Here is a 27,175-nt window from a genome sequence, read left to right as displayed (position 1 = left end):
ACAGACACTCACTATTTTTTGGGGTCTGAGGTTGACTCGTCAAACCGGGAAATTAGGAGACGTGTACCTTGGCCAACAATCCAAGACTAGGTTGTAAATTATTGAGTAAATTTTAGTTATGGTCCCTTAACTTTAACTCAATTGGAGCAATGGTCCCTTAACTAAAAATCCATTACCATTGGTCCCTCAACTTTAATTCAACTGGAGAAATGGTCCTTTAACTTTAACCCAATTGTAGCAATGGTCCTTCTAATATAACTCGTTTTGACAAAAATTTTGACGTAATTGACGAAAATGACCATAATTACACACTTTGATGAGTTGAGGGACCCTTATTATATAAATGGTTATTCCAACATAACTTATTTTGACAAAATTTTGACGAAATTGATGAAAATGACTATAGCTACATATTTTGATAAGTTGAGGGACCAATAGTAATGGATTTTTAGTTGAAGAACCATTGCTACAATTTACTCAAATTAATTTGTAATGCTTTCACCATCTAATCAAATAGGGTTTTCTCTGATGATGAATAACTTTTGTAGGACATGAGTAGCCAGTCGATCGGCAATTAAGATAGTTGGGTAACTATTCACATCGTGAGATTTGTCTCTCATACTAATCAAATTGTATTCTATGAGTTTGTGACATTGTGTCTTTTTCTTAACCTCAGTGGTATGAAGGGAATTGTATCATATGATTCTGTGACAATGTGTTCATATTGTACTTACCAAAAAACAATTGAGTTAATTCTATGCACGTTTTCTCAATCAATAGAATATATAAACTACATATTTGGTACAATAAGCTCGACATCTCGCACATTCAAAAGAATTGATAGAACAAGATATTACTGCAGTAAGTTTGACATTGTGATAGTAAACAAATCGCATAAGCAAATGCAAACACTCATTATGCCACAACAGTGAACCTAGCTAATAAGGTTAATAATTTACATGTGCCAGAATGTGCTTTGACCTCTTCAAATACGGGTTGACATGTGCCAGCATGTGCTTTGACCTCTCCAAATACCTCTTGAATCTCTCCCAAAAATGAACGCTTAAAGCATTTGTTTAAAACTTACACTATGTTTGGATGAAAAAATTTAAGATTACTAAGGAATTTTAAAATGACGGGATTTTATTTTCAAGAATTTGTGAATTTTCTTGTTTGGTTAACCTAAAAGAACAATGGAATTGAATACATAATTTGTTATTTTTAAACTTTCAATCATAGAAATTGAGAAATAACACTTATTTACGTGGAATTTAAACTTGGGAATTGGAGGTCCCAAATTCCAAGTTTTTTTTCACGCAGAAATTCTAAATTTTGTATGTTTATGAATCCAAACAAGAGAATTGGTGCATGTCAATTTATAAAGTTTGACTTTAATCCAAATTCCAAGTTTATTTCTCTTATCCAAACATAGTGTTATAGTTTGTCGTGGTGTTTTTCTCTAATTTACTGTACTATTTTCTTATTTGCTTTCCAGTCACTACTCATGCAACCCTTATCAACCTTCTGGCAAACTCATGGTGACTGAATTATGGGAAAAATTGATAGGTGTTCGAGGAGAAAACCAACAGCACCAAGATTCATGTGTAGAAAACGCATGTTTTTTTGGAAAGTGAAAGAGGTGTAGCTTCATTGCCCTGCAGAATATGAACTACTGAAGACATTGTTAGTCGATCATTTGGCGCTTCTTGAACGCACAAAAACCCTACATGGATCAGGCCGGCATGTTTCCCCTATTGATCCATCAATCACCTCATTTCCTATTCCTTCTTTCCACAACTCCCATGCCTAATTTAAATTCAATATATATATATATAGATTACTCATAAATTTACAAGAGTTAAACACAGAATGAGAATAAGTTAGAATAATGTTTTAGTACTTACCCATCCAGCAAGAGTTGCTGAACTTTCAAAGCAATAAAAAGCAGCATTCTTCTTTCTACTTATAATCTCCAACAACAACACTCTGAAACTGAATACATCTAATTTCTCAGAGAAATGGCCATATCGGAGACATGTATGTCCCTGTTTGCCACCCAAACAATAGTCCTCTCAGTAACTATGTGCTTGGAGTACCATATGCCTATATAGTAGTTTGAAAGCTAACCTGGTTTGAAGAAACCTAGCTCGAAGATCCCACCTGAAGAAACAATGGTTGATCACTGGTTAGAGAATTGTTTTCGCTGATGGTGTCAGCTGCAACGGAGATACGAGACTTGAGAAATACACGTAATAAAATAATGGAGAACTCGAACAACGAGATTGGGTTGGTATCCATGGCTGCACAAAAAAATTAGCAGAAAAGGTAGAATTTAAACCATACTGTATGCATTCAAAATCAACTATTTAAGGGTAAATTCATATATTTATACGTCTACAACTTAACCTTCACATTGAAATCTTGTTATACTTGATATTTAATATTGATCAGTAGCTGCCATTACGAGAAATTTTTTATTGTGATCGGAATACGGATGGTACGTCATGTGCTTTTATACAAGTGGTTGTAAATTTTATTTTGGATAAAGTACAAAAAACTACCTCAACTATTAGGATCACGACAGTTTCATACCTCATCTTTTAAAATTGACAATGTCATACCGCATCTTACGAATTTGTGATAATGTCATACCTCCGTCAATTTTTTTGTTAGTTTTTCTGTTAAATGCTGACGTGGCAAGAGACGGGGACCACTTTCTATTAAAAAATTATTAAAAATTAAAAAAATATTTAATATTTTTTAAATATTAAAATAATAAATAAAAGTAAAATTAAAAAAAAAAGGGTAAAGTACAAAAAACTACCTCAACTATTGGAATCACGACAGTTTCATACCTCATCTTTTAAAATTGACAATGTCATACCGCATCTTACGAATTTGTGATAATGTCATACCTCCGTCAATTTTTCTGTTAGGTTTTCTGTTAAGTGCTAACGTGGCTTGATTCGAGACCTACTTTCCATTAAAAAATTATTAAAAACTAAAAAACAATTATTTAATATTTTTTAAAATATTAAAATAATAATAAAAAGCAGAAAAAAAAAAAAAAAAAAAAAAAAAAAAAAAAAACCCTCATTTCGTCCCTCCCCTCCCCCCTCCTCCCTCCTCTCTCCTCTCCCCATCTTCATCTTCTTCCCCCACCTGCAAATCCCAACAAAAAAAAAAAAAAAAAAAATATCCAATTTGTCTTCCCCCCACACCCACACCCACACTCTTCTCCCTCCTGCAACCTAGAAGAAAAAAAAAAAAAAAAACCCAGATCCCGTCGGCGGGAAGATGGGTGAGCAGAGAAGGTGGACGATGGGTGCGGAAGAGGATGTGGAGAATGGATGAAAGTGGTGGATTTGGGGTTTGATGGGTTTTCAAAATTTTTTTTTTTTTCCTTCTTTTTTTCCTCTTCTTCTTCTTCTTCTTCTTCCGCATGGGAGTTGATGGTTTTAAAAATTTAAAAAAAAAAAAAAAAATTCCTTCCTCCTTTTTTTACTCTTCTTCTTCTTCTTCTTCCTCCTTCTCTTTCTCCTTCTCCTTCTTCTTCTTCTGCAAGGGTGTGTTGATGGGTTTTCAAATTTTTTTTTATTTTTTCTTCCTCTTCTTCTTCTTCTTCCACGCCAACAGGGGGGAATTTTTTTTTTTTTCCTTCCTCCTTTTTTTCCTCTTCTTCTTCTTCTTCCTCCTCCTCCTCCTCCTCCTTCTTCTTCTTGTTCTTCCGCAGGGGGGTTGTTGGATTTTCAAAATTTTTTTATTTTTTTTATTTTTTTGGGTTTGCAGGTGGGGGGAAGAAAATGAAGATGGGGAGAAGAGAGAGGAAGGGGGAGGGGGAGGGGAGGGACGAACTGATGGTTTTTTTTTTTCTCTACTTTTTATTATTATTTTAATATTTAAAAAATATTAAATAATTTTTTTTTAGTTTTTAATAATTTTTTAATAGAAAGTATGTTCCGAATCAAGCCACGTGATCACTTAACAAAAAAACTAACAAAAAATTTGACGGAGGTATGACATTGTCACAAATTCGTAAGATGCGGTATAACATTGTCAATTTTAAAAGATGAGGTATGAAACTGTTGGGACCCCAATAGTTGAGGTAGTTTTTTGTACTTTACCCTTTTTTTTTAATTTTACTTTTATTTATTATTTTAATATTTAAAAAATATTAAATATTTTTTTTAGTTTTTAATAATATTTTATTAATTTTTTAATAGAAAGTGGTCCCCGTCTCTTGTCATGTCAGCATTTAACAGAAAAATTGACGGAGGTATGACATTGTCACAAATTCGTAAGATGCGGTATGACATTGTCAATTTTAAAAGATGGGGTATGAAACTGTCGTTACCCCAATAGTTGAGGTAGTTTTGTGTACTTTACCCTTTTATTTTTTAAGTTATTAACTTTTTAACACACATATCTCACCACTTATATAATGACACGTAGTGTACCATTCCGTGTTCCGGTCACACTGACCATGTCTTTGTGAACTATGAATATTCTAATGTGAAATTCTTTGTTCTAGTTGGACTAGTTAGTTTTTGGAGTAGTGTACTTGTTTTCTAAAAATTGGGAGATGTCAAAAAATTCCTTGTTTTTTATTTTAGTTTAGCGTACTTGTCTTCTCATGATATGGTTACGTCCACATCTGTAGTTGAACAATAATAAATAAATAAAATCTTGTGTTATTAAGTTTAGTTTGGATGGGAATAAACCATAAACCACACAAACGGTTCCTGTAATGTGTTAAAATGCGCAAAGAATACCAAAAATCCATTTTGTATATACGTGTCTAAGAGACTTCTCGCATTTGAGGGGTTTTTCTCTCTCTCCAATTGTGCCCTTGAAGTGTTTGTATAAAACTTATAGTTGTCAGGGTTTTTTTTTTTTTTTCCCTAATTTAATACACTATTTTCTCATCTTCTAGTCAGTTACTATTCTTCCAACCCCTATCGACCTTCTGGCAAACCCGTGGTGATTGCGTTGTGGGAAAAACTTGTAGGTGTTTGAGAAGAGAAAACAAAACTGGAATTCTTGCATGTTGAAAATGCAGGTTCTTTGGAAGGTGGAAGAGATGTAGCTTCAGTGCTCTGCAACATACGAATCTCCGAAGACATTGTTGGTCGATCAGTTGGAGATTCTTGAACACATAAAAACCCTACGTGGATGCACCTCAAAGCTTCATCTGGCCGACATGTTTCCCTTACTGATTCATCAATCACCTCCATTCCTCTTCCTTCTTTTCACAACTCCCATGCCTAATTAAAATGTTGAATTTACGGTCATTTGCAATTGCTAGGCTTAAAAACAGAATGATCATAAGTTGGAATGTTTGTTTAGTACTTACCCATCCAGCAAAAGTTGGTGAATGTTCAAAGTGATAGAAAGCAGCATTCTTCTTTCCACTTACAATCTCCAACAATAGAACTCCAAAACTAAATACATCCAGTTTCTCAGAAAAATGGCTATATCTTGCATACTCTTGTGACATGTAACCACTGCATCAATTAATGGTACAATAAGCAAAAGTACTAAAGTAGTGGTTGAGTAAGGTTTAGATGATTAAAAGCATGTACCATATCGACTTACTATGTGCCAACAACCCTATTGGTATTTGCTTCAGTCTGATTTATCTCGAAAATCTTAGCTATTCCAAAGTCTAATATTTTGGGTTCATCGAGCCATCCAACAGAACATTACTTGCTTTTAGGTCCCTGTGAATGATTTTCAGTCAGGAGTACTTGTGGATGTAAAGTACTCCTTGAGCGATCCCTTGGCTTCTATAATTCGAAAACGCTTTCCCCAATCTAATTCTTTTTTTTCACATGGATCTGATTGGACAGACCATGAAAGCAAATGAGCTAGTGTTTTTTCGATGGACAAACCGAATCAAAGTTGACTTCCCTGAAATCAACAATATCAAAGATATAAATCTTAGAAATGATGAGGATATACCAAACAAAAGTTTGTCCAAACTCCGATTGGGCATGTACTCGCAGATCAATAGCAGTTCCTCCTCTTCGACACCACAACAACCCAAGAGCCTAACAAGATTGGTATGCTGAAGCTTGGCTATAAGCTCCAACTCATTCAAAAACTCCTCATGTCCTTGCCTTGACTTCTTTGACAGCCTTTTTATCGCTACCCCTTGATTTTCAAGTAAAGTGCCCTGTAGAGGAAGGGAAATGCCACAAAGAGAACCACCACCGTGCCAATATTACTTAATTGGGGAAAAGGTTACTACGACAAGTACAAAGAAATTATCATTTTTATCAAGAACAATCAATGTACTTTAGTATTACAAATTAAGTGGAAGGGTCACCTTATAAACAGCGCCAAAGCCTCCCTCTCCGAGTTTATTAGCTTCAGAGAAGTTGTCTGTAGCAGCTAATATTCTCTTTAAACCGAAAAGTGGTAGTTCCGTATCATTCTTTACACCTCCAGCTCCATAGTTTATTTCAATCCCACCATGCTTCCTCCTGTGCTCCCTGTTTCAGTCTTATTGTTAGAGCATGGATCATTTGTGTGTATATGAGAAACAAAGAAAGACTGCTAGGATCCATGCTCCTGCGTGTACTTCTATTTTTGTGTGTGCGCGTGCGCGTATGAGAAGCAAAGAAAGACAGGCAGAATGGTAGCAGTACCTTTTCTTTCCCAATGTTTTCTTCCGTAAGAAATAGCCAAAACTTACAGCAAACAATCCTCCTGCTGCTGAGACCATTGCAATTTTAAGGGAACGCTTATCAGCACGACCCTTACCGCCTGCAAAAAAATTAAAAGATTGGGTTAACCAATAAAAATGATGGCTCTCCAAGTAATAGACACTCAAAACAACCCGAATAATCGTTCGCATATTACTTTTAAGATACATAAGCTCAGAAGCTGCAAGTCTGATGTATAACATTCTTCCATGACTGTCATCTTCCGCAAGTTGTTCCACGCCCAAGAGATCTTCGGTCCAAATTGAACATCTAGTACTGCTATCATAAGCATAAGCAGTGCGAGAGCAGTTACTTAAGCAGACTGATCCACATTTCTCAACACTCGTAACCTCCACAGCCTGTTTATTTTCAGGCATTAACATGTTATGCATTTCTAGGAATCTGTCTTCCGTCCCACACTGCAAACTCGTTTTTCTTGAACACCCATCAGAATAATCCTGCAAATACCAGTCCAGTGGCGACTTTGGCTCAAAACCCATCAAGCAAGTGCAGAGGGGCCCTGATGCATCATTGCAACTCCCGAATGCGCCACAAGTCGCATGAACTTCACATTGTCTTCTTGGTTGAGACCAAAACAAATTCCATTGCCTGGTATTCTCCATCCATGACAATAATTGAACCTGCCCCATGACAGACATCAAGCATCGATATACTAGCTTAGGATCATAAGGAGAATAGGTGAAGTAACTTATGTTTTCATTTGTTACATATCTGAAATTATACATAGAATTAAGCCTCAGCTCAGGATCCAACCTGAAAGTACGCGAACTTGCATCCCATGATCCGCTGGTCCAATACTGTATAGTCCTATTCCACCATATGCTATATGAATTGCTTCCATCTTGGTTTATCCCAACATACAAAAGGCCCGATGAAGGATCCTCCGAATTCTTCCATGAAGTGAGAAATTGGGTTTGTTTGGTAATTTTGTTGAATCCAAGTTGACCTCAGGGTAACCATGTATGAGTGGGATGATCGAAGCTTTGGCATAAAGGCTCTGAAGTATTATTACTAGACCCCGCTCTCAAGACAAGGTTTCCACTATCCCAAAGAACCATTTGGACAGAACCAGAATTGATGGTGGAGTTTAAATTTGTTGACCAAACTGGGGTTTTGGACTCGTTAAAGACAACTAGATTACCATCTACGATCCTCAACGCCGAAGAAAATCTTTCGGAGACTGGTATTTCCCTATTTGCTACCCAAACTACAATCCTCTCAGATGCTACTTTCTTTGAGTACCATATGCCTATATAGTAGTTTGGAAGCTGACCTACTTTAGGCAAAAGATATAACCCTATGCATGGTACTTGAACTTAACCTATATGCCCTTTTCGTGGTGATCAATTCAAGTCACCTATATGCCCTTCGCATAAAAAATCTTGTTTTTATACTCACGTTGGTTGACTGCACTTACGTATGTGAAGTACATGCGACTTGTGAGCCCTGATTTATCATTGCAACCCATGAAACAACTACATATGAGCCCAGATTCACCATTGCAACCCCAGAAGTCGCACGTTCAGCACGCAGCTGCCATTGTGGACCAAGCCTATGTAGAAAAAGCAATGTATGGAAAAGGCTTGAACATTGTTCTTCCCGTGTCAAAGCTTCTGTTCAAACTCATCAATGCTCAACCATGTGAAACCCTTGAGGCAGCACCTACCCAAAACCCGAGAAGAGATAGAAGTTTGAGTTAGGATTAGGACATGTTCGAGTTAGATTGCTTCGACTGCAAGCTAATGTACTATACTAAGCACTTATGCTTGCTATGAGTTATGGTGCACGTATATTTCAACGGGGCTACATACGATCATGATGTTGGGAATGAAGGCTCTAAGCTGATTTATTAGAGTTAAATTATTCATGCTGATGTGTAAATTAGTTTGTCACTGTTGAAGGGCTGTGATTAAGTTTGTTAGAGATCTTAGGCTCAAATGTGAGCAAGCGGCATCGTCTCGTAGGGCACTGTTTGAATGGTTGAGATGAGTGATGAGTCAATACAATATTATATGTTACCATAATCTTAGTTTATTTTGGTTATTATTTTGAAAGAATTTTGATATTTTAAATTGTATTTTTAATGCAAGACATTGGACTTCCTCTTAAGCAAAAAGTGATCAAACAAATGAATTTTGGAGTGATTTCAATTGAAGGAGTCTTTCAAGATGATTGTGCCAAAATTCCAAATTATTCTACCAAGCCGTTTGACCGTGGCAAATAAAAGAAGGCCCAGCACACAGCTTTTCCGAATTGACGTTTCTAGACGCTTTGAGTATTTGAAGGTCAAGATGGCATATTTTGAGGAAGATTCCTTTTGATGATTTGTTCGGAACGTCTCAAGCTTTAAAAAGAGACATTTTGGGACCTAATCGGAGTTGATTTGGTTGGTCAAAAGATGGATTTTCTCTGCAGTCCGAATTTCAGTTTAAATAGGAGACATTTTATTTCCTAGTTATCTTATTCTACTTGGCCATTAGAGAGACCAACGCATTATTTTATAAAACTTTTTCTAGGTATGATTTTATTTTGTGGTAATATAAATAACTTTATTTGGCCATTAGAGAGACGAACGCATTATTTTAGAGAAGGCGCTACTTTGAAGAATTTGATGATTCAAGTTTATTTTCAAGGTGTTTTCAATCTATGATCTTAATAATATTTTGTTTTATAATTGTTAGTAACTAATTTCCATTTGCTAGGACAAGGCCACAAGCCTTAGTAATAATATGTAATTTCTTTTCAATTTGCTTATAATATTATACATGAAGATTTTGAATTATTAATCACTGTGTTAAAACTATATAATTGTCTTGATGACTGATCACCATTAGATATTTGGAAAAGTAGTTTGATGCAATTTTGGCGAAGAGTTGTCCTGACTTCTTGTGGTTAATATATGTAACTTCTTATGATAGACGCCACGACTTAAGAGTTACACGGTTTTTCAAAATGTTTTCACAAAACTTAATGAGTCTTGAATGTTCACATTTAATTTGAATACCATAAACAGATTGCATGTTAAATATAAATTTTATGTTTGCACAAGCGTGATTCTCCTGCAAACTATACAAAATCTAATTCTGTCAACAATAAAAAGATTAGCAGCATCAACCCGAGTCACAAAAAGATTAGCGGTCCGACCCGGTTGATTCTCCTGCAAACTATACAAAATCTAATTCTGTCAACAATAAAAAGATTAGCAGCATCAACCCGAGTCACAAAAAGATTAGCGGTCCGACCCGGTTCGCCGGTCCGACCCGGTTCGCCGGTCCGACCCGGTTCGCCGGTCCGACCCGGTTCGCCGGTCCGACCCGGTTCGCCGGTCCGACCCGGTTCGCCGGTCCGACCCGGTTCGCCGGTCCGACCCGGTTCGCCGGTCCGACCCGGTTCGAGCGGTCCGACCCGGTTCGAGCGGTCCGACCCGCTCCAAAACTGGAAAACCGATCCAAACAACCTGTGAGAGGGCCGTTTTAAAACACAGAACTCGTTCTTCCTATTGCGCCACCGTTCCTAACAACGTACCGGAAACAGATGCTTTGTAGGGAGACGAATTAGAAAAAAATTTGGGACGGTTGGTAAGAATCAACAGCAGCAATTAACAACAAAACAAACAAGAAATCAAATTAGGAGAAAAACAAAACAATTAACACAAAAACATTCGCAGTAAATATTAAAAAAATTAAAACCTCAGTTAAATCCATAAAATTCATATGAAATGCAGTTTCGCCGAGGGGTTCTCCCTTCAAACAGGGTCTCAGTTCCACTGTACCTCCAACAGACGGATTCAATCATCATCGGCAACACAAACAATAAAAAAAAAAAAATCAAATAAATTTATACACAAAGGGCTCAGAGTATGAAACAGCTCTCTCGATCACGAATTTTCTGAAGCAGAACTGGCATAAAGCTGTATAATTCAGTCATCAGCGCCAAAATTAACCAAAAAATCCAACTTTTCAAACACACATACCAACAAATCACAATACAAATTGGCTCATATCAAGAAATTCAACCATTGATTATCACATTCTACTTCATCGATTGCTCTCAGAAGCGCGGATAGTTTGTAATCAAAGCCAAAAATTCAACAAAAGATATCAAAATCCACAAAAATATTTAAACAAAATTAGAAAATTTAGCGGACGTTTTTAGAGGAAAAACTATGAGAAGAGAAAAACCCCCACGTGTGACACCGCCATTGGATTTACGCCTCCATGACTAGCTCAGTTTTCGGAGATTTTTCGAAAACAGGCTTAAGGTGTGTCGAGGCGCGTCGGATCGGATCGGATCGTATGAAACTGAAAAATTGATGAAAATATTTAGGGTTTTGGGGGAGATGTAGCCGTCGATTTGACACAGAAAAGCCGTAGGGAAGAGCGAGGCTAAGCTGCAACACTTGACGGCGACGTTCTAGCACGAGCATTGGGGCTTTCTTCTTCAGTGAAATATACTCTCAGAGAAGCCCGGGGTGCATCGTGCATGATTGCAAACTATAAATTGCAGAAATTAAAGATTAGGTTTCGATTGCATGAAGGGGAATTGGGAGAATTCTGGACGAGAGGGGTAGAGGAGGCTTCGATGGAGAATGGAGAGTTTGAATAAGGAGCGGGGGTTAGTGTTGTTTATATAGGCATACAATGCCCTACGGAAACCCTAGGGTTTCTTCTTCGCGATTGTTACGGTGCTAACGGCATCGTTTTAACATTCATGGTCCAATAGTCATCTTTTTACGAATTTACCCCTCCACGGTCTTTGTTCCACTTCGGCCCTTTTAGTTTCAGTTGTTGCGTTTTGAACTCATATTGTTGCAAACTTGCAATTCAACCCCGCAATTCTGCAATTTTTTCAACATGATTATTACGCAAGAGGCATGTGTGGTGTTTTTACCTCAGGCTCAGAGAAGTCCGATTTCCCTCAATGTCACTGACGAGCTACTTACGACGAAAGATCGACAAATGTAACCATGTAAGTAACATTGTCCTTGAATTGCATAAATTAGCACACTACAAAGTCCACAATCTACGAAGGGTTAACTCGAGACAACTGAAACTGCAAGACCAAAGCAGAACTTCGCTTAAACTAAATGGACTGCACTCGTGAATTGGCGTCTTCTTACTTGAGAGCCAAGCATTTATAAGTGAGAAGGCCGTAAAAATCGAATTTGGCAAGAAACTATAGAAACATTTTCGGTTTGAATTCTATGGAAGGCTAGCTACTTGAAATTTCTGATGTTGTACAATCACTGAATTACAGAGAGAACACTTTTGACATCTCATATAATGGTATTCTTACACTCATACTATCATCCATGTCAAATGCCGGTAGCCAGCCCACTTAGCAGCAAGACGAATTCCGATGGCTAAACCTGCACCAAGCAAGGGCATTGGAAGCTTCCTGTTAGCCACTACAATTTCCTCCTCCGTATCTGATACCTTCTTTGAGTGATGAAAAATGGCCAAGGCCAGATACGATGCGATCACCAAAACTCTAACCCATGGTTCTCCTATGGCAGACATCACAGCTGCCGCAGGCAATGCGGACGTAACATCATCCCTCTTTTTAACTAATCGTGAGTAACCGTAGAACCCTACTAGAATCGTCCAGAATAAAGGCTCTGAGATGTAACCTGCCACTGCTGCGTAGCCTACTACACCAGATGCTGTGAGAAGAAAAGGTTGACAGTTTACAGCATTTGGAACAACAGCTTCTGCGATAGCAAGAACAGTTGATGCAAGTATGATCATTGTCATCAACTCTGGAATTGGAGCGTATGCCACTATGCCAGAGTAGAAAGAGCGTATGGCATACAATGTTGTTTCTATGAATCTAATCACGGAAGTAATGGGATCTCCAATGAAATGAAAGATTAGAGCCAGGATAAGTTTCAAAAGGTATCCCACAAAACGGACAACGCCCTCAGCAGCCTTTCTCCAGTTAGCTAATTCCAGCAAGACAGCTCTCCATGCATAGATAAGGAAGACCAATGCTGCACGATCAATGACAAATAGTATTTAGTCAGCTGCATAAACCATTATAGTGCAATTTGTATACGTGAAAGCCTCAACCGGAAAATAAATAACAAAAAAATTTATTTCAGCTTCAATTGAGGCTTCAAAAAGTTATAACTAGAAAACATCTCATAACACCACTGACGTGTGCACGTATCAGGAGCTAAATAGTCTAAACCAATACATTAAAGTTTCATCTCGTCAGGTTAAGTACAATATCACATCAATAAAGTCAGTGCTCAGATCTGTTTTACTCCAGAAACCAGTGCTTTCTTCCCCCTCCTAACTAGTTTTTAAATTTCACAAGCATCCCGATTCACCAATTTGTTCTATACTCATACAATCGCAATGAAAAAGCATTTGTCGGAGAGAATGCTGTCAAACATGAAGAAGTAAGACACATTAATCAGAGCACTAGTCTAAATCATCTTTCACAAACCCAATAAACTTAATTGTGTTACAATGTGTGAAGATTAAGTCATGAAATATCCCCGATCAGAATGAATGTAAAACTATGAGAAAACACAATTAGTTGAAGTTTCAACCACATTGTAATGCCTACACATATTACAACCTGCTAGCTCATTTTTCAGATGCTGGTGACAAATTCATATACTTTTCTTCACATACGCATCAAACATTTCCAAAATTCGAGGAAAGTCATGGTAAAAAATGTCAATATACTTTCTAACAAGAAATTAACCAAACAAGCTGTATTTATACATGGAAGCAAGTCCCTTCTGTTCTCAAATCTTGGGGCATTCGACAACAATCCCAAATACTCAAACTTTCTCTGTTTTCTCTCTTTCATTTACCAACATTTTCTCAGCAGCTAAACAGATGGTAAAAAGAAAAAGAAAGAGAGCAGAACAGTTTACCTACAAGCCAAGGCCACCTGACAGGAGGGTCAGGAGCTTCCTTGGTCAAGTACCTGAACCGCTCAGGCATAGTACTCTCCCCTCTGCTCTCCTCCTCAGCTGCATCAACACCCTCATTTTTCACACTCGCACGAACCCTCAACTTTCTCTCAAACAAAAACCCATTTGTTTTCCAGGAAAACCCAGGAAAATTCTGAGCTTGTATTCGGTTCAAACATTGGAATTTGGGTAAACTGCGAAAAGGGATTCTTTGGGTATGAGGTTGGATTCTGGGGGGAGTAAAAGAAGTGACTTTGAGTCTGAGAATGGAGGGGGTTGGAGCGGAGATGGTGGGAATGGAAGTCGCCATGGCTTGGGATTAGAGGGGTTTTGCTGCCATTACCGGTAGCAGCGATGGAGCTGCAGAATTTGGTGTTTTGGGGTTTTGAAAGGTTTCGACTTTTTGTATTATGGCCCCAAAACACTTCACAATTGGCCCATGTAACACTAATAGGTCCGGTCCATGGAAATGGAAAGTGATTTCCGTACTCTCGTTTTTTCCTCATAAATTTATAGCTTATAGATTGAATAAAATCAAACAAGAGAAAATAAACAAGGTATACTGTATACATAAAGGAAAAAAAGGTGTGCGAAAATTCTTTCTTAAGAGAAAAACTTCAGTAGGACAGTCAACTCTATTGGATTACATGTGTTAAACCATGGGCTAGATATACCAGGTGGCATTGTCATGCTGTGTATATGATGAACATAATATTGTCTCCTTGTTTTGGTTCACCGGGACCATGACAACTTCTTATTGGCCGATCGCACACGATTGACTATGTGACGTTGAACATTCACTATTTGCACATTTTTGTTCTCCTAAATTAGAATTTGCAACGCGGTTGTTTTAAATCCCAAAAACATTGAATCAAGGGCTTTAATTTTGTTAGGGATGACACATGACATGTAAGAATGCATTGGTGAAAACAATTCTAAGACGAATGAAAGCCCTTGATTCAACAAGGCAGCTCACATACAATGTTGAGTTGAGTCATTCAGAAATTCGGTATTGAAAAAGTGATGAACAATTCTAGACAGAGACACTTCTGTTGGATCGTTGTAACTGCGTGCGTTCTTTATCCACGCAGCGCAAAATAACTCTTAAGAATATATTTTTACATATACATCCGGGGACCTAAAGCAACTCAATGTATCTTCACTCTTCACCGTCTTCAAATTTCAGTAAAAAACCAGAAAATTCGTGTTGAAAAAATGAAGACATCTTGAAGCTTGCCACTGGTTCGAAAAGAAATTCCTTCCTCATCATCTGATCTCTCCCAAAAACGCTGCTTCTTCGTTCTCAATGTCGTAGATTAGGGTCAGATATTTGACAGGCGAAAGAAAGCTGTTCGCAGTAAGGCGAAACCTGATAACTTCCCAACACCTGAAATTAGTCTTGATAAACCACCCAACTAGTGCCAGATGATGCCTTCACTCCCTTCTCCTTCATTTTCCTTCTCATTCGTTGCGCTTCCTCATGCCTGCCTAAGCCAGAATACATTCTTGCCAATAGTAAATAATTGGCAGGATTATCAGGTTCAATTTCGGACAGAGCTTTCCCTGCAATCTCAGCAAGGTCCAAGTCTCCGTAAGTTCTACATGCTGAAAGAAGAGCACCCCAAGCTTTAGCAGTCACCTTCACTGGCATTTTCCTTATGACCTCATATGCCTCATGCAACCTCCCTGCTCTGCTCAGAACATCTACTAAACAAGAATAGTGATCACTATTTGCTTGCACACCATAATCCTCATGCATCCGACCAAAATAATGCAGTGCTTCATCTGCTAATCCTTCAGCATGGCTGCACGCCTTCAGTACCACAAGAAAAGTAATCTCATCAGGCTCTACTTTCCCCAATTCCATCTCTCTGAAAATTTCCAATGCAGTTCTTGCCTCCCCATGAAGTGCATACGCAGACATCAGACTACTCCATGCAACCACATCCTTTTTCTTCATATAGCGGAACAGATTACGCGCATTTGCAAGACAACCACAGCGCCCGTAGGCCTCTACTAGGCCACTACTCAATTGGGAATGTGAGTCAATCTCATTTCTCACATCATAACCATGAATTTCCTTAATAAACCTTAAAGCCGCTATATCAACAAAAGCACGTAACAGAGCAAGCAGCGTTATTAAATCCGGTTCCCTTCCGCACGCTCTCATTTTCCTATAGAACTCGACAGCCTTAAACGACCCATCATCCAATCCTGACATACCAGATATAATGGTATTAAAAGTTGACACATCGGGTTCAACATCCATTGCGTCAAACAATCCCAAAGCATCGAACACATTACCGTTACGCGTATAAAGTGATATCATAGCATTCCACACAACAACATTCCTGTGAGCAATTTCATCAAACAGGTTGCGTGCGGTCGACAATAACACGCACTTGCCATACATGTCGACAAGAGCAGAAGCCACAAATGGGTTTGATAGGATGGAAGATTTGGCGACATGGGCATGGACGGATACGCCGAGTTGCGGGCGGTGGACGGCGGAGCAGGACTTGAGAACAAGAGAGAAGACATGGGGGTCGAGAGATAGAGCCAGTGAGGTCTGCATGTGGTGGAAGAGGGAAAGGGCTTCGTCATGACGACCTTGGCTGACATGGGAGGTTAAGAGCTTGGTGAAAGAAAGCAACCGTTGGAAGTTTGACTGGTTGTAGGACCCCATGTTGTTCAGTGCTTTGGGGATCAATCAAGTATTTAGCATTGAACAAGCAAGTTAGTTAGATCTTTGTTCCCTGATTTAGGGGAGGGACTTAGAAAAGATACCCTGGGATATATTAACTATGTCGTTTATTTATATTGTTATACGAAAAATGCTAAGGAAATTCTCTCCAAAGTGAAATTATTCACTATCTGTCGCATCATGTTTTTGCACAATGTTTTATGATATTGGTATGATAATGTTAAATTATGAGGTGACGGAAAGTCCATAAAGAGTCATACTTTTAAAAAATCTCCTTAACATTACATTGTATGTTATTGAGTTTCGGGTACACATAAAAGTTTCTCCTCATATTTTACTCAATTAGAGTTTATGTGTGAGAGTTAAAAATCCACAAGTCCTTGAATTCATCATAATCAGAAGCAATGGCTTTTTAGGTAAAGACTAATGCTAAGGAGACTAAATTTTTAGACTACGTTTGTATATCATGTGATGAGTTACCAATAAGAAATAAGCACTTAATCAACACTTAATAATTCAATCATCAATAATAACATCATATAACTCACAAAATATGGTTTAAATAAACGGTATCTTTAGCATATTTTGTAAACCATATGACACATTTGTTGACGATTAAATTATTACTTAAATGATGATTAATATGATAATTTCATATTTGTGACATATCACATGATTTACAAACATGATCTAAAAAGTTGGTTCCATCTAGATGTCATAGGCTCAAAAGTTCTATTAACTTGAAATTCTAATTTCTCAAGTTGCCCAATATTTTCCATATTTACAAATGAGATGAGACTTTCTTGCTGATTCCCGCACTTACCCTTTTACTTTTAGGAAAGTAAATGTCCTTTCACCTACCGTTTCAACTAAACAAGACGGGAAGACAAATATAACCTCTCTTTTTTCAACATAAGTGACATGTGACATGTGACATTGAGGTGAAGGGAGAATCGAACAAATAACTTTATGTAAATTTATTTTGCAACTTGAGGTTGGCGACATTATCAATAAATTAAAATAGTTTATAGTATATTGTTAGAGAAAATTAAAAAAATCAAAACAAAAAGAAATTGTAAGTTTATGAAATTTAGACCAATCCCACATTTCTTTCTCAAAACAACTTCCTCTTCAAATTCACCCCTATATCCTTAAAAGAAAGAGTATGATTCAAAAAATTGAAATTATTATAAGCATTTTGTAACATCATCATGCACTTTTTTTTTTTTTTTGGGCAGGAAACAATTATGGATATGCATGGGAAGCACCAAATATTGAACAAAAGATTTCGAGTATATGATGAATATTTTTTTTGTCAAAAGAATATTTTTTTTTATCAAACGATAAATTTTGTTAGATTAGATGTTATATTAGCCAACAACGTGGTTTGAACCGATGATGTCATGCAAGAGCTCAACACTTTTTCATCACTGTAGTAAATAACTATTTGCGTATGATGAATATTTTTAACCACTTGAACTACAACCACCGTAAAAACGTACTACAAAATAAATTTTCCCTCAAAATTACCAATACACCACTAAAAATGGAAAAGTATGCATAGACCCCTGAAGTTTTGGTAATTACGACAAAGACCCTGAGGAATAATATAAAAGAGCGGGCCATATACTTGCGGGGAAAGAAAGAAAAGCCGACCGCACCAGAGTTTCTAAAGAGTGCGAGAGAATCCACAACACATCTCGAGAAGCCATGGCGGCCGCCTTGGGCTGCCGCCTCAGCGTTCTTGCCTCCCGGTACGTGTTCTTCCTCCTTACAGCTACACTTTCTTTCGTAGTTTCGTTCTCCGAAAATCATCAAAATTTGGAAACCAAAAAAAAACGATTGTTTATGTAAATCGCCAGAGAAAACGCTGTATTATGCTAAAAGTCGTTTCCTTTTTTTTTTTGGAAAATTAGATTCAAAAGAAGGAACAAATTCTGGGTTTCGTTTGCCTCGTCCTTTTTTCGCTTTTCGATTTATTAATTCCTGGAAAAGTGAAGAATTTGGTTTTTTTTTGGGGTTGTTATTTGTTAATGGTGTTTGTAATGTTTTTAAATAATTATCTCAGTGTTTTAGCTGTGGTAGGTTGTTTCTGAATTGTTTTTCTTGATGCAAGAGTTTGATTTTATAATTTTCGGAGGTCAGGAACGAAAAATTTCTTCGGAGTTAGAGAGTTTTTGATGTCATGTGAGAGGGAACAATTAGGAATTTATGAAAATTTGAATGTAGTTTAGAGGTTTGTTACATGAGCTGAATATTGGTCCGTAATTTAGCACTCTTCTTTTAAGCTCAACTTTTAAATTCAAGGTCGAAAAGTAGGTCTGTTGGTAATTAGTAGTTGATTTCTTGTTTATAGGCGTATGAATATGATATCGATTTAGAGATTCTTGGCAATGGAGTATAAGTTGTGTTTCTGCTGCATATTTAGATTCTTGGCAATAGAATGTGATTAGTTTTTATGGGCAATTTTAAGCGGTCTGAATTTTTGGTGAAGCCTTCTTCCCCTGTTTGCCTGCAGGATTAACATTCTCCGAGATTCTTAATTTTAGTACTTTTTTCATTGAGTTAATATATCATTTGTACTGTTTGCATTATCGCCTTAAGTGTGATTAAGTAGGGGACACACTTGAGTTGCCTTGCTTTTAATCTGAAACAGAGTGTGACATTTGGGAACATCTTATTTGTATGTGTTAAGGGAAGCCATAACTAATTTCTAAAATTTGTTTAGTTTGGAGGATCGGAATGACTTTTCAATCAGTAAGTGATGGTGGAGATACCAAAAGAAATCGGTTTTGTTGAATCTTTAATTACCAAAAGAAAGGATGATATTGAGCTTACGGAATAGTCGTGTTAGAGATGTTATGTGAGGAGCTTTTTCCGAGGCTTGGAAGACAGATTCTAACCGATTTCAATTGTTCCCGAGTATTTGTACAGAGTACGGCAGTTTTATTTTTTATAGTCTTGAGATCCACCTTTTCTTTTTCTGGTCTGGAATAGGGACAATTATTACCAGCATTTGAGTAATGAAACAAGAGTGTTGCTAAGTGTATATGATTGTTTCCCAGCTCATGTTAATCGATTATATTATATTGGTCTTTTAACTAGGTACAAGGATGTGAATCTAAATAGACAGAACAAGCGCAACGGGGTTGCATGCAGATCTAACTTGAATGCAATGCCTATACTGTCAAGCAGCAGGAGTCTACAACAACGTAATCACAATCTGCATTCCTGGGCTCCTAAAGGTATGCAAAGTTTCGTACTGAGTATCATCCTTGTTTCTCCTATAACTTGATTTGAAATTAGTCAGTTAGGTATACCAGAAGCAATGCCTTTAGATAGGAGCGTCTTTGAGATTTGTTATGTCCTTATAACCCCAAACTTGTAATTTTCAGGATTGCCAAGCTTGCAGCTTTCTTCTACGTCATCCACACTGTTAAGAGGGGACCAAGGCGATCGGTCACACAACATATCTGTGTTACCAAGACAACGGAAATCTTCAACATTGGTACAAGCACAGAAGAGTAACTCCATCAGTATACCTTTTCCAAAAATGAAAGAGAAGCCAGAATGGTGGTGGAGAACTTTAGCATGCTTCCCCTACTTAATCGCTTTGCAGATGTCTGATACCGGATTTTATATTCAACCCTTCGCAGAACACTACGAATTGTTTGGAGACTTGGTTTATTATGTCCCAGGAGCAATAAAGAGGTTACCGTATTGGTTCACAATGATATATTTCTTCTTCGCATACTTTGGAGTGGTAAAGAGAAAAGAGTGGCCTCACTTCTTCAGGTACCACGTAATCATGGCAATGCTATTAGAAACAATGCTGCAAGTGGTGTGGTACTCGAGCAATTTTTTCCCGCTTATACACTTCAACGGCATATTCGGCATAGAATACTGGGCGGTCGTGGCATTCGTGTACGTTTCGGTCTTGCTCGAGTGTATACGGTGTGCTCTTGCCGGCAAGTATGTTAAACTCCCATTCTTTAGTACCCCTGCTTTAGTCCATACTCTTTTCCAAGTAGAAGGATACCATAAACCTTTCTGAAGAGTTGTATCGTTTAGGTCACAGTCTGAGGGAGTTGTATCGTTTAGGTCACAGTCTGAGAAGTTATATTGTTGTTCTAGAGTGTATCATTTAGGCACACTATCATTTTTCATGTGCATCTGCCGGTATCACTTAGCTATGCGCTTTATATGAGTTGTATCATTTATATGGACGTTAAAGTGATTGGTTGCCTAGATTATACAAGATTGTCTGTGAGACTGTCACACAAACACGTATGAAATATAATCCTCTGGTTTACGAATTGGGGAGTGTTTGCAGACTTTTTTATTGAACCACTGTGTCTGTTTTCGGTAGGTTTTGTACAAATTAAAGGCCAAAGCTGGCCTAAAATTGATAGGACCTTTTTAGCAATGTTAATGGAAGATATGTATTCAATGGTAAATGCCACGGAGCCTTTAGAAACGAAACCCAAGCCTAAGGACGTTAGACGTTACTCACCTTGGATCAAGGGAAAAAAAAAAGCGTTCGATACAAGAAATGGCTAGTTTGAAAGTGCTTTTAAAATAACTGAAAGTGCTTTTGGTAAAATTGATTTTGGTTTCAAAAGCACATCAAGTGTTTTTTTTTTGGAAAAAACACTAGGTATGTGCTTTTTGCAAGAAGTACTTCAAGTGTTTTTCATAATTTACTTGAATTTTTATTGAGGATTGATTTCAGAAATATTTGCACCAAAAACGGTTTCAGGTATTTTAGAAGCACTTCTAAACGAACCCATGAATTAGCAAAGGGAGATAGTGTTTAGTTTTTGAGAAATGGTAAGGAGACAGTTGATTCTCCATGAAGTCTCTGTCACTTCATGTTTTCATACAATGTTTTATAATTTTGGCATGGGAATTGACGTTAATTGTGAGATGGCAGAGAGTCCCACTTTGAAAATAATATCTTTAACACTTCTCTTTTTTCTTTTATTATAAGTGGGTGGAATTGAACTTTATATCTAAGAGCTTTTTTTTTTGTTTTTTGTTCTTTCTCTTGCTGTATTCCAAAGGCGAGCTGAGCATACATTATCCTGCTTAACTAGTCTAACTCATGTTTATATAAACTTAATATAACTAATTTTAATTAATTTTCTTGACATATATTTTACCACTTAGAGCTAGTCCGCACAGGAATTATGTCTTTATTTTAATTGAAGACGATGTCATTGTAACATCATAAGTCAATTATTGTGGTAACACGTGGTTGATTTCATACTCTCACAATGACGTCACAAGTATCCCCTACTACAAGTATGGTAAGTAACTATGGTATCCCTAGTACAAGTATGGTGCTTTTGAGTTTTTAAGCCGGATCCGTCACTCAAGATCTTGGGTCATTACCATAACTTGATGAAAAAATGGGATCACTTCTTACGGATTTGTTGAGAATAATCCTAACTAATTCATAGTCTATTAGAAGCAGAAGATGCTCCAATGGGATTCTCACATATAAAAAGATTACAATTTCGTTATCTGGAAGCTCTCCTCTTTTGATCTATTTATATCATAGTAAATTTATTATTGTCCCTGTAAAATAGAAGTTACTATTGCCAATAATGTGGAGGTAACTATCACCTAACCATCGAGGAAAGAGACTTTCGAGGGATCAAACGAAAATGACATCACCAAATTGAATTAATGATTCTACTAACCTTTGTTTGTTTGGCCTCAATATGCTATTTTCATCTTAATAAAACCAACAAACAAAAATAATAAGCAGCAGCAGCATCAAAATTTTCAATTTTTTTCAGTGGTCTGAAAATTTAACTGTTAGATTTTGCATTTAGAAATTTTATAGAACTTTGCAATGCTTATATCTTGCATAAAACTCGTATGATATTGAGTGAAATATAACATTGTAACTGCGCTTCAAAATTTTGGATTCAACTACAATGATACGAATTTCATGCAATATTTAACATTGCTAAAATATACCAAATCTCTATATGCAATATCTAATAATTAATTACTTTGGATTATAGAATAATACAAAGGGAAATGTTATGCATACATCGCTTTTTAATTTTCTCACACTTTTATTAGTTTTTGTCCACGGACGAAAATTAAGAAAATGTATGAAAAATAAAAATGAATAGGCGGATTGTACCCCCTTAATACAAATCATGAAACAAAAATTACTAACTTTAGAAGAAAAAAAAAAAATGAATAAATAAAGCAGAGAAGCAAAAGCCACGCCACTCCACACATATAATTGCAACACACGAACTCCCCGAACAACTGTTGTTGTCTCTCTGCGAAAGACGAAGGAAAACTGAGAAGCAGAAGAAGAAGACACATAAAAACTCATTTCTTTCTCAGTAAATCTCCTCCCAATCCAAAAACCCACCACAGATTCGACCCCCAGAACCCTAAAATCCCATCCCCAATTTTCCTCACGTGACAAGATCCAATCCCTCCAAGTTTTCATCCGGATTGCGATCTCTGTCCGGAAGGCTGTAACTTTCCGGGAAACAAACGGGTATTCTGGACGCTTCAGATTTGGAAGCAGTGGAGAAATGAGGCGGAGAGCCCCGGAATTCCGGCGGCCACTGCGGCGGCGGTTCCCCAATGCCTTCTGGTGGGCGCTGTGCGGGGTTGCGGTTTTGCTCTTCGTTTTTACTTTGAGCAGAGTGAATCAGATGGAGTCCAGGCCTGTCATTCCCACTGTATGCGTATATTATCTCTCTACCCTTTTTGTCGTTTTTTTGTTTAATTGGGTGTTTGAACTCTGTTTGGTTGCCTAGAAAATGTAGGAAAGTGGAGGGAATTGGAGTATTGGATGCTGGGTTTCTGACTAAGTTGGGAGCTGGGGTAAAAAAAAATGCTGAATTGAGTTGTGAGTTTTTCATTTTTTGGAGCTAAAACAACAAAAAGATGTGAGCTTTAGGATTCAATATTATTTTTCCTTTATTTGGTGTTCTTGGTTAATCGAGCAAGGATTTGATTTTGCATACGTGGGTTTGGTTCGATCAGAGACAATGAAGTGTTATTTAGTTGGGATTTAGCATGATCTAGATTTCATCTGATATAATCTTATTATTTCCAATGATTTCGTCGAAAGGGCTGAAGACTCTGATTTCCATGTAATAGGAGTTGAGTGCACACGATCTATTGGGTAGGAACTTGCTACTTTCTGATCTATATCGCTACTGTGTATAAGTATATGAATTTAAGTGGAGGAGGGAACTAATGCCGTGGCAAGGGCATATACTGGAAGAGTTCTAAGATAAATTTTTTATTTGGGGGTATTCCGGTGTATTTGACTGAACTTGCTTGCATTATGTTTTTCGAAGTGGAATAGTAATGTTTGTTGAATCATAAAAAATGATATGGATGTGCTTGGTTACGTCTTTTTCAGTGTTTCAAAGTCTGCTTATGTTGTGGATTCTTGTAAAATGTATAGAGTTGATTGGATCCATAGGAGAATCTAGAGATTTTATTGTCATCATAAAGTCAAGGTAGATGTCACCGTAAAGTGCCCTGAGAAGTGAATGCTATAGTGTCGAGAACAGGGACTTTAAGACAGCACATTTACTGTGGTATGGCCAGAGTTAACTCATATAGATAACTTATACGACTTAATGATCTACTTTTGACTGATGTCGAGTTAAAATATTTAAAACGCTGGCTGAATCCTAGCATTCTGAATTGGAAGCGTATCATGACACAAACCATGTGGTCTTGATGCAAGATTGGTGGGAAGCTGCTCTTATGTGACGGGCACCAATAAAATCCTTCCACATATTGGAAGATGAACTATATCTTTGTTCTCTTCTTTTCTGTTGCAGAGGAGTGATAATATGCATTTTTTTCCCCTTTGCCTTTTCCAATTTATTTTGCAAACCTTAATAAAATATGTGCTTGTTTTCCTTTCGCAGAGGTTCAGGAATGATAGAGTTATGGAAGGCCTTAATATTACCGACGAAATGCTGAGCCCCAACTCAGTTTCAAGGCAGCTCAATGACCAAATTGCTCTTGCAAAAGCTTTTGTTGTGATTGCCAAAGAAAGTAACAACCTTCAGTTTGCTTGGGAATTAAGTGCCCAGATTCGCAGTTCGCAGATCCTGCTGTCAAATGCTGCAACCAGGCGAGTTCCTCTGACTATTAGAGAAACGGAAACTGCAATCCGTGATATGGCACTAATACTTTACCAAGCACAGCAGCTCCATTATGATAGTGCAACCATGATCATGAGACTGAAAGCCAAAATCCAAACTATGGAAGAACAGATGAGTTCGGTAAGTGAGAAAAGTTCGAAGTATGGACAAATAGCTGCTGAAGAAGTCCCAAAAAGTCTCTACTGCCTTGGTATTCAGCTGACTAGTGAATGGTTCAGAAGCCCGAATATACAGAGGAAAATTAAGGACAGAAAGCAAATAGAAATGAAACTGAAGGATAACAATCTCTATCATTTCTGCGTCTTCTCTGACAACATCCTAGCAACTTCTGTTGTGGTCAATTCAACTTCTATAAATTCCAAAAATCCAGATAAGATTGTTTTCCATCTCGTAACTGATGAAATCAACTATGCTGCAATGAAGGCCTGGTTTTCTATAAACAGCTTCAGAGGGGTGGCCGTCGAGGTTCAAAAGTTTGAGGATTTTACGTGGTTGAATGCTTCTTATGTTCCTGTACTTAAGCAGCTACAAGACACTGATACTCAGAGTTATTATTTCTCTGGAAATAGTGATGATGGGCGGACACCAATCAAGTTTCGAAACCCAAAGTATCTTTCTATGCTTAATCATCTGAGGTTTTATATTCCGGAAGTTTTTCCTGCCCTGAAGAAGGTGGTATTTCTGGATGATGATGTTGTGGTTCAGAAGGATCTGTCTGATCTGTTCTCCATTGATTTGAAAGGTAATGTCAATGGTGCGGTGGAGACATGCATGGAAACATTTCACAGATACCATAAATATCTGAACTACTCTCACCCTCTCATAAGGGCTCATTTTGATCCTGATGCATGTGGATGGGCATTCGGGATGAATGTTTTTGATTTGGTTCAATGGAGGAAAAGGAATGTCACCGGCATCTACCACTACTGGCAGGAAAGAAACATAGACCGGACATTGTGGAAGCTCGGCACACTACCACCTGGGTTGTTGACATTCTACGGATTGACAGAGCCTTTGGACGCCTCATGGCATATTCTGGGTTTGGGCTACACAACTGTTGACCCTCACTTAATAGAGAAAGGTGCTGTGCTGCACTATAACGGAAACTCAAAACCATGGTTGAAGATCGGTATGGAAAAGTACAAGCCCCTCTGGGAGAAATACGTAGATTATGGTCATTCGTTATTGCAACGGTGCAATTTCCATTGAGATTTCAGGCATGGAAGTTTCGACTTTACCACGACAGGTTTGGCGCGTAAAGGAGACATAACCTCTTTGAGGGCATGGATGAATGCTTGCATAATTTTTCCAGGATGAAAGCATGGATGGATGGGTAGTGGTTGTAAGATGGGTGGGGCTATTTATGTGATCTTCCTAGTTGTGTTGTAGTATAGTCTATAGATGATGATATACTTCATATATGTCATTCAGATTGTTAATGCTAACCACTGTTCTTCAAGAACTATTTTTTGCAGTATAATATTAATATGTTGAACTGCAATACTTGTATCCTTATAAATTGTTTGATCTATTTTTTTATTTATCAATATTAAGGAGAGATGAGAGTTCGAAACTATTACAATAATTTAGAAGATGAGGGAGTTTCGAACCCGAGACGCTTGGGTGGAAACCTAACACCTTATTCACTAAGATATTGGATCACGTGTTTGTTTGATCTATTGGTTGGTCAAGTTCTAGAGAAAATCTCACACCCTCTCTAATAAAATCATTCATTTTCATCCACTCTTCAATCTACGATTTTGGATCGAGCAAAGCAAAGGAGAATGAAGGAGCAAGCATAAACAAGGATGTCTAGAACGAGAAAAATGGTGTATAGAAATCCTTTTCCTATCTTTTCTTCAAGTGCTGACAACATATAGTTTATGATTTAACAAATGCGGTACAAGCAAAGCAAAGTGAGTGGCAAACCATAGAGTAGCGAAGTTGGTTAGAACTCCCTCATTTGCACTCAAGTTGTAGTATATTTTTTTTAACAAACGATATTCTCTACACAAAAGGGGTGGGGATGCCTCAGCCCCACAATATGCTAACAATAATGTAATTCAAATTCGCTTTTAGCGATAATCGAACCTAAGAGCTCTCACTTACAAATGAAGACGAATACTACTAAATCGTAGTATTAAGTGGTCACTCAAGTTATAATTTAGATTAAAATATTGCTTGAATACCAACTGTGGTAGGAAAATGTGAAGTCGAATTTTTAACCCATAATACTTCTACCTCTACCTGTCATAGATAGTAATCCGTTGAGAGTTAACATGGAGTAAAAACAATGTTAAAATATCAAATATAGGGACCTGGAACAACGAAGTCGTTGTAGTATAGTGGTAAGTATTCCCGCCTGTCACGCGGGTGACCCGGGTTCGATCCCCGGCAACGGCGTTCAGTTTTTTAATTTTAAGCTGTTTATTTTGTTTTTCCATTTTTTCAGAGGCCGAGCTGCTGTTATCTCTGGCTTGTGATGTGAGAAGCTCACCAACTTACAGAAAGTTTGACTTTTCAAGTTTTTCACGACCCCCTTGTGCGTGCATGTAATTATTTGGTAGTTCTAAGTTCGCTTTTGCTCACCCGTTATTCAAAGTAACTGTTTATCTTTTCAGAATTAATGTAACCATCACACTTT

The 27,175-nt window shown here is 37.5% G+C and overlaps 4 protein-coding genes, 4 non-coding genes and 1 pseudogene across 9 annotated transcripts; 3 read left to right on the top strand and 6 right to left on the bottom strand.

Moving 5' to 3' along the window:
* Window positions 1–4,905: 4,905 nt before the first annotated feature.
* On the bottom strand, window positions 4,906–10,655 carry LOC103942976 (annotated as a pseudogene).
* On the bottom strand, window positions 10,574–10,666 carry LOC125468067. Its single transcript, XR_007256377.1, has one exon. It is a non-coding gene; the product is annotated as a small nucleolar RNA Z223 (small nucleolar RNA).
* Window positions 10,667–10,721: 55 nt separating this feature from the next.
* On the bottom strand, window positions 10,722–10,810 carry LOC125475057. The gene has a single exon (XR_007256392.1). It is a non-coding gene; the product is annotated as a small nucleolar RNA U36a (small nucleolar RNA).
* A 255-nt stretch (window positions 10,811–11,065) lies between these two features.
* LOC125475058 lies at window positions 11,066–11,212 on the bottom strand. The gene has a single exon (XR_007256393.1). It is a non-coding gene; the product is annotated as a small nucleolar RNA snoR134 (small nucleolar RNA).
* Window positions 11,213–11,904: 692 nt separating this feature from the next.
* On the bottom strand, window positions 11,905–14,048 carry LOC103942134. Its single transcript, XM_009352347.2, has 2 exons — window positions 13,618–14,048; window positions 11,905–12,717 (listed from the first exon to the last, which is right to left on the bottom strand). Exons 1-2 carry the CDS (start codon window positions 13,964–13,966, stop codon window positions 12,026–12,028), a joined length of 1,041 nt encoding a protein of 346 aa, XP_009350622.2. The 5' UTR covers window positions 13,967–14,048; the 3' UTR covers window positions 11,905–12,025.
* Window positions 14,049–14,599: 551 nt separating this feature from the next.
* On the bottom strand, window positions 14,600–16,437 carry LOC103942146 (putative pentatricopeptide repeat-containing protein At1g03510). 2 transcript variants are annotated; one of them, XM_048578679.1, is made up of 2 exons: window positions 15,961–16,437; window positions 14,600–15,870 (listed from the first exon to the last, which is right to left on the bottom strand). In XM_048578679.1, exons 1-2 carry the CDS (start codon window positions 16,340–16,342, stop codon window positions 15,050–15,052), a joined length of 1,203 nt encoding a protein of 400 aa, XP_048434636.1. In that variant the 5' UTR covers window positions 16,343–16,437; the 3' UTR covers window positions 14,600–15,049. The 2 variants fall into 2 exon arrangements, with proteins under 2 accessions (XP_048434636.1, XP_009350630.2); XM_009352355.2 differs by having other exon boundaries at window positions 14,600–16,437.
* Window positions 16,438–18,000: 1,563 nt separating this feature from the next.
* On the top strand, window positions 18,001–20,694 carry LOC103942165 (protein TIC 20-IV, chloroplastic). The gene is made up of 4 exons (XM_048579114.1): window positions 18,001–18,114; window positions 19,466–19,605; window positions 19,756–20,431; window positions 20,462–20,694. The coding sequence occupies exons 1-3, from the start codon at window positions 18,071–18,073 to the stop codon at window positions 20,412–20,414; spliced, it is 843 nt and encodes a 280-aa protein (XP_048435071.1). The 5' UTR covers window positions 18,001–18,070; the 3' UTR covers window positions 20,415–20,431; window positions 20,462–20,694.
* Window positions 20,695–22,897: 2,203 nt separating this feature from the next.
* LOC103942174 (probable galacturonosyltransferase 10) lies at window positions 22,898–26,032 on the top strand. The gene is made up of 2 exons (XM_009352383.2): window positions 22,898–23,079; window positions 24,292–26,032. The coding sequence occupies exons 1-2, from the start codon at window positions 22,930–22,932 to the stop codon at window positions 25,738–25,740; spliced, it is 1,599 nt and encodes a 532-aa protein (XP_009350658.1). The 5' UTR covers window positions 22,898–22,929; the 3' UTR covers window positions 25,741–26,032.
* Window positions 26,033–26,862: 830 nt separating this feature from the next.
* Window positions 26,863–26,934, top strand: TRNAD-GUC. The gene has a single exon. It is a non-coding gene; the product is annotated as a tRNA-Asp (tRNA).
* Window positions 26,935–27,175: the final 241 nt, after the last annotated feature.

Source organism: the organism of the source record quoted next, unplaced genomic scaffold, assembly GCF_019419815.1.
Source record: "Pyrus x bretschneideri cultivar Hongxiangsu unplaced genomic scaffold, Pyrus_bretschneideri_v1 Contig13, whole genome shotgun sequence".
In the NCBI taxonomy this organism is placed as follows: Eukaryota; Viridiplantae; Streptophyta; class Magnoliopsida; order Rosales; family Rosaceae; genus Pyrus; species Pyrus x bretschneideri.
This window is presented reverse-complemented; position numbering and strand designations above follow the sequence as displayed.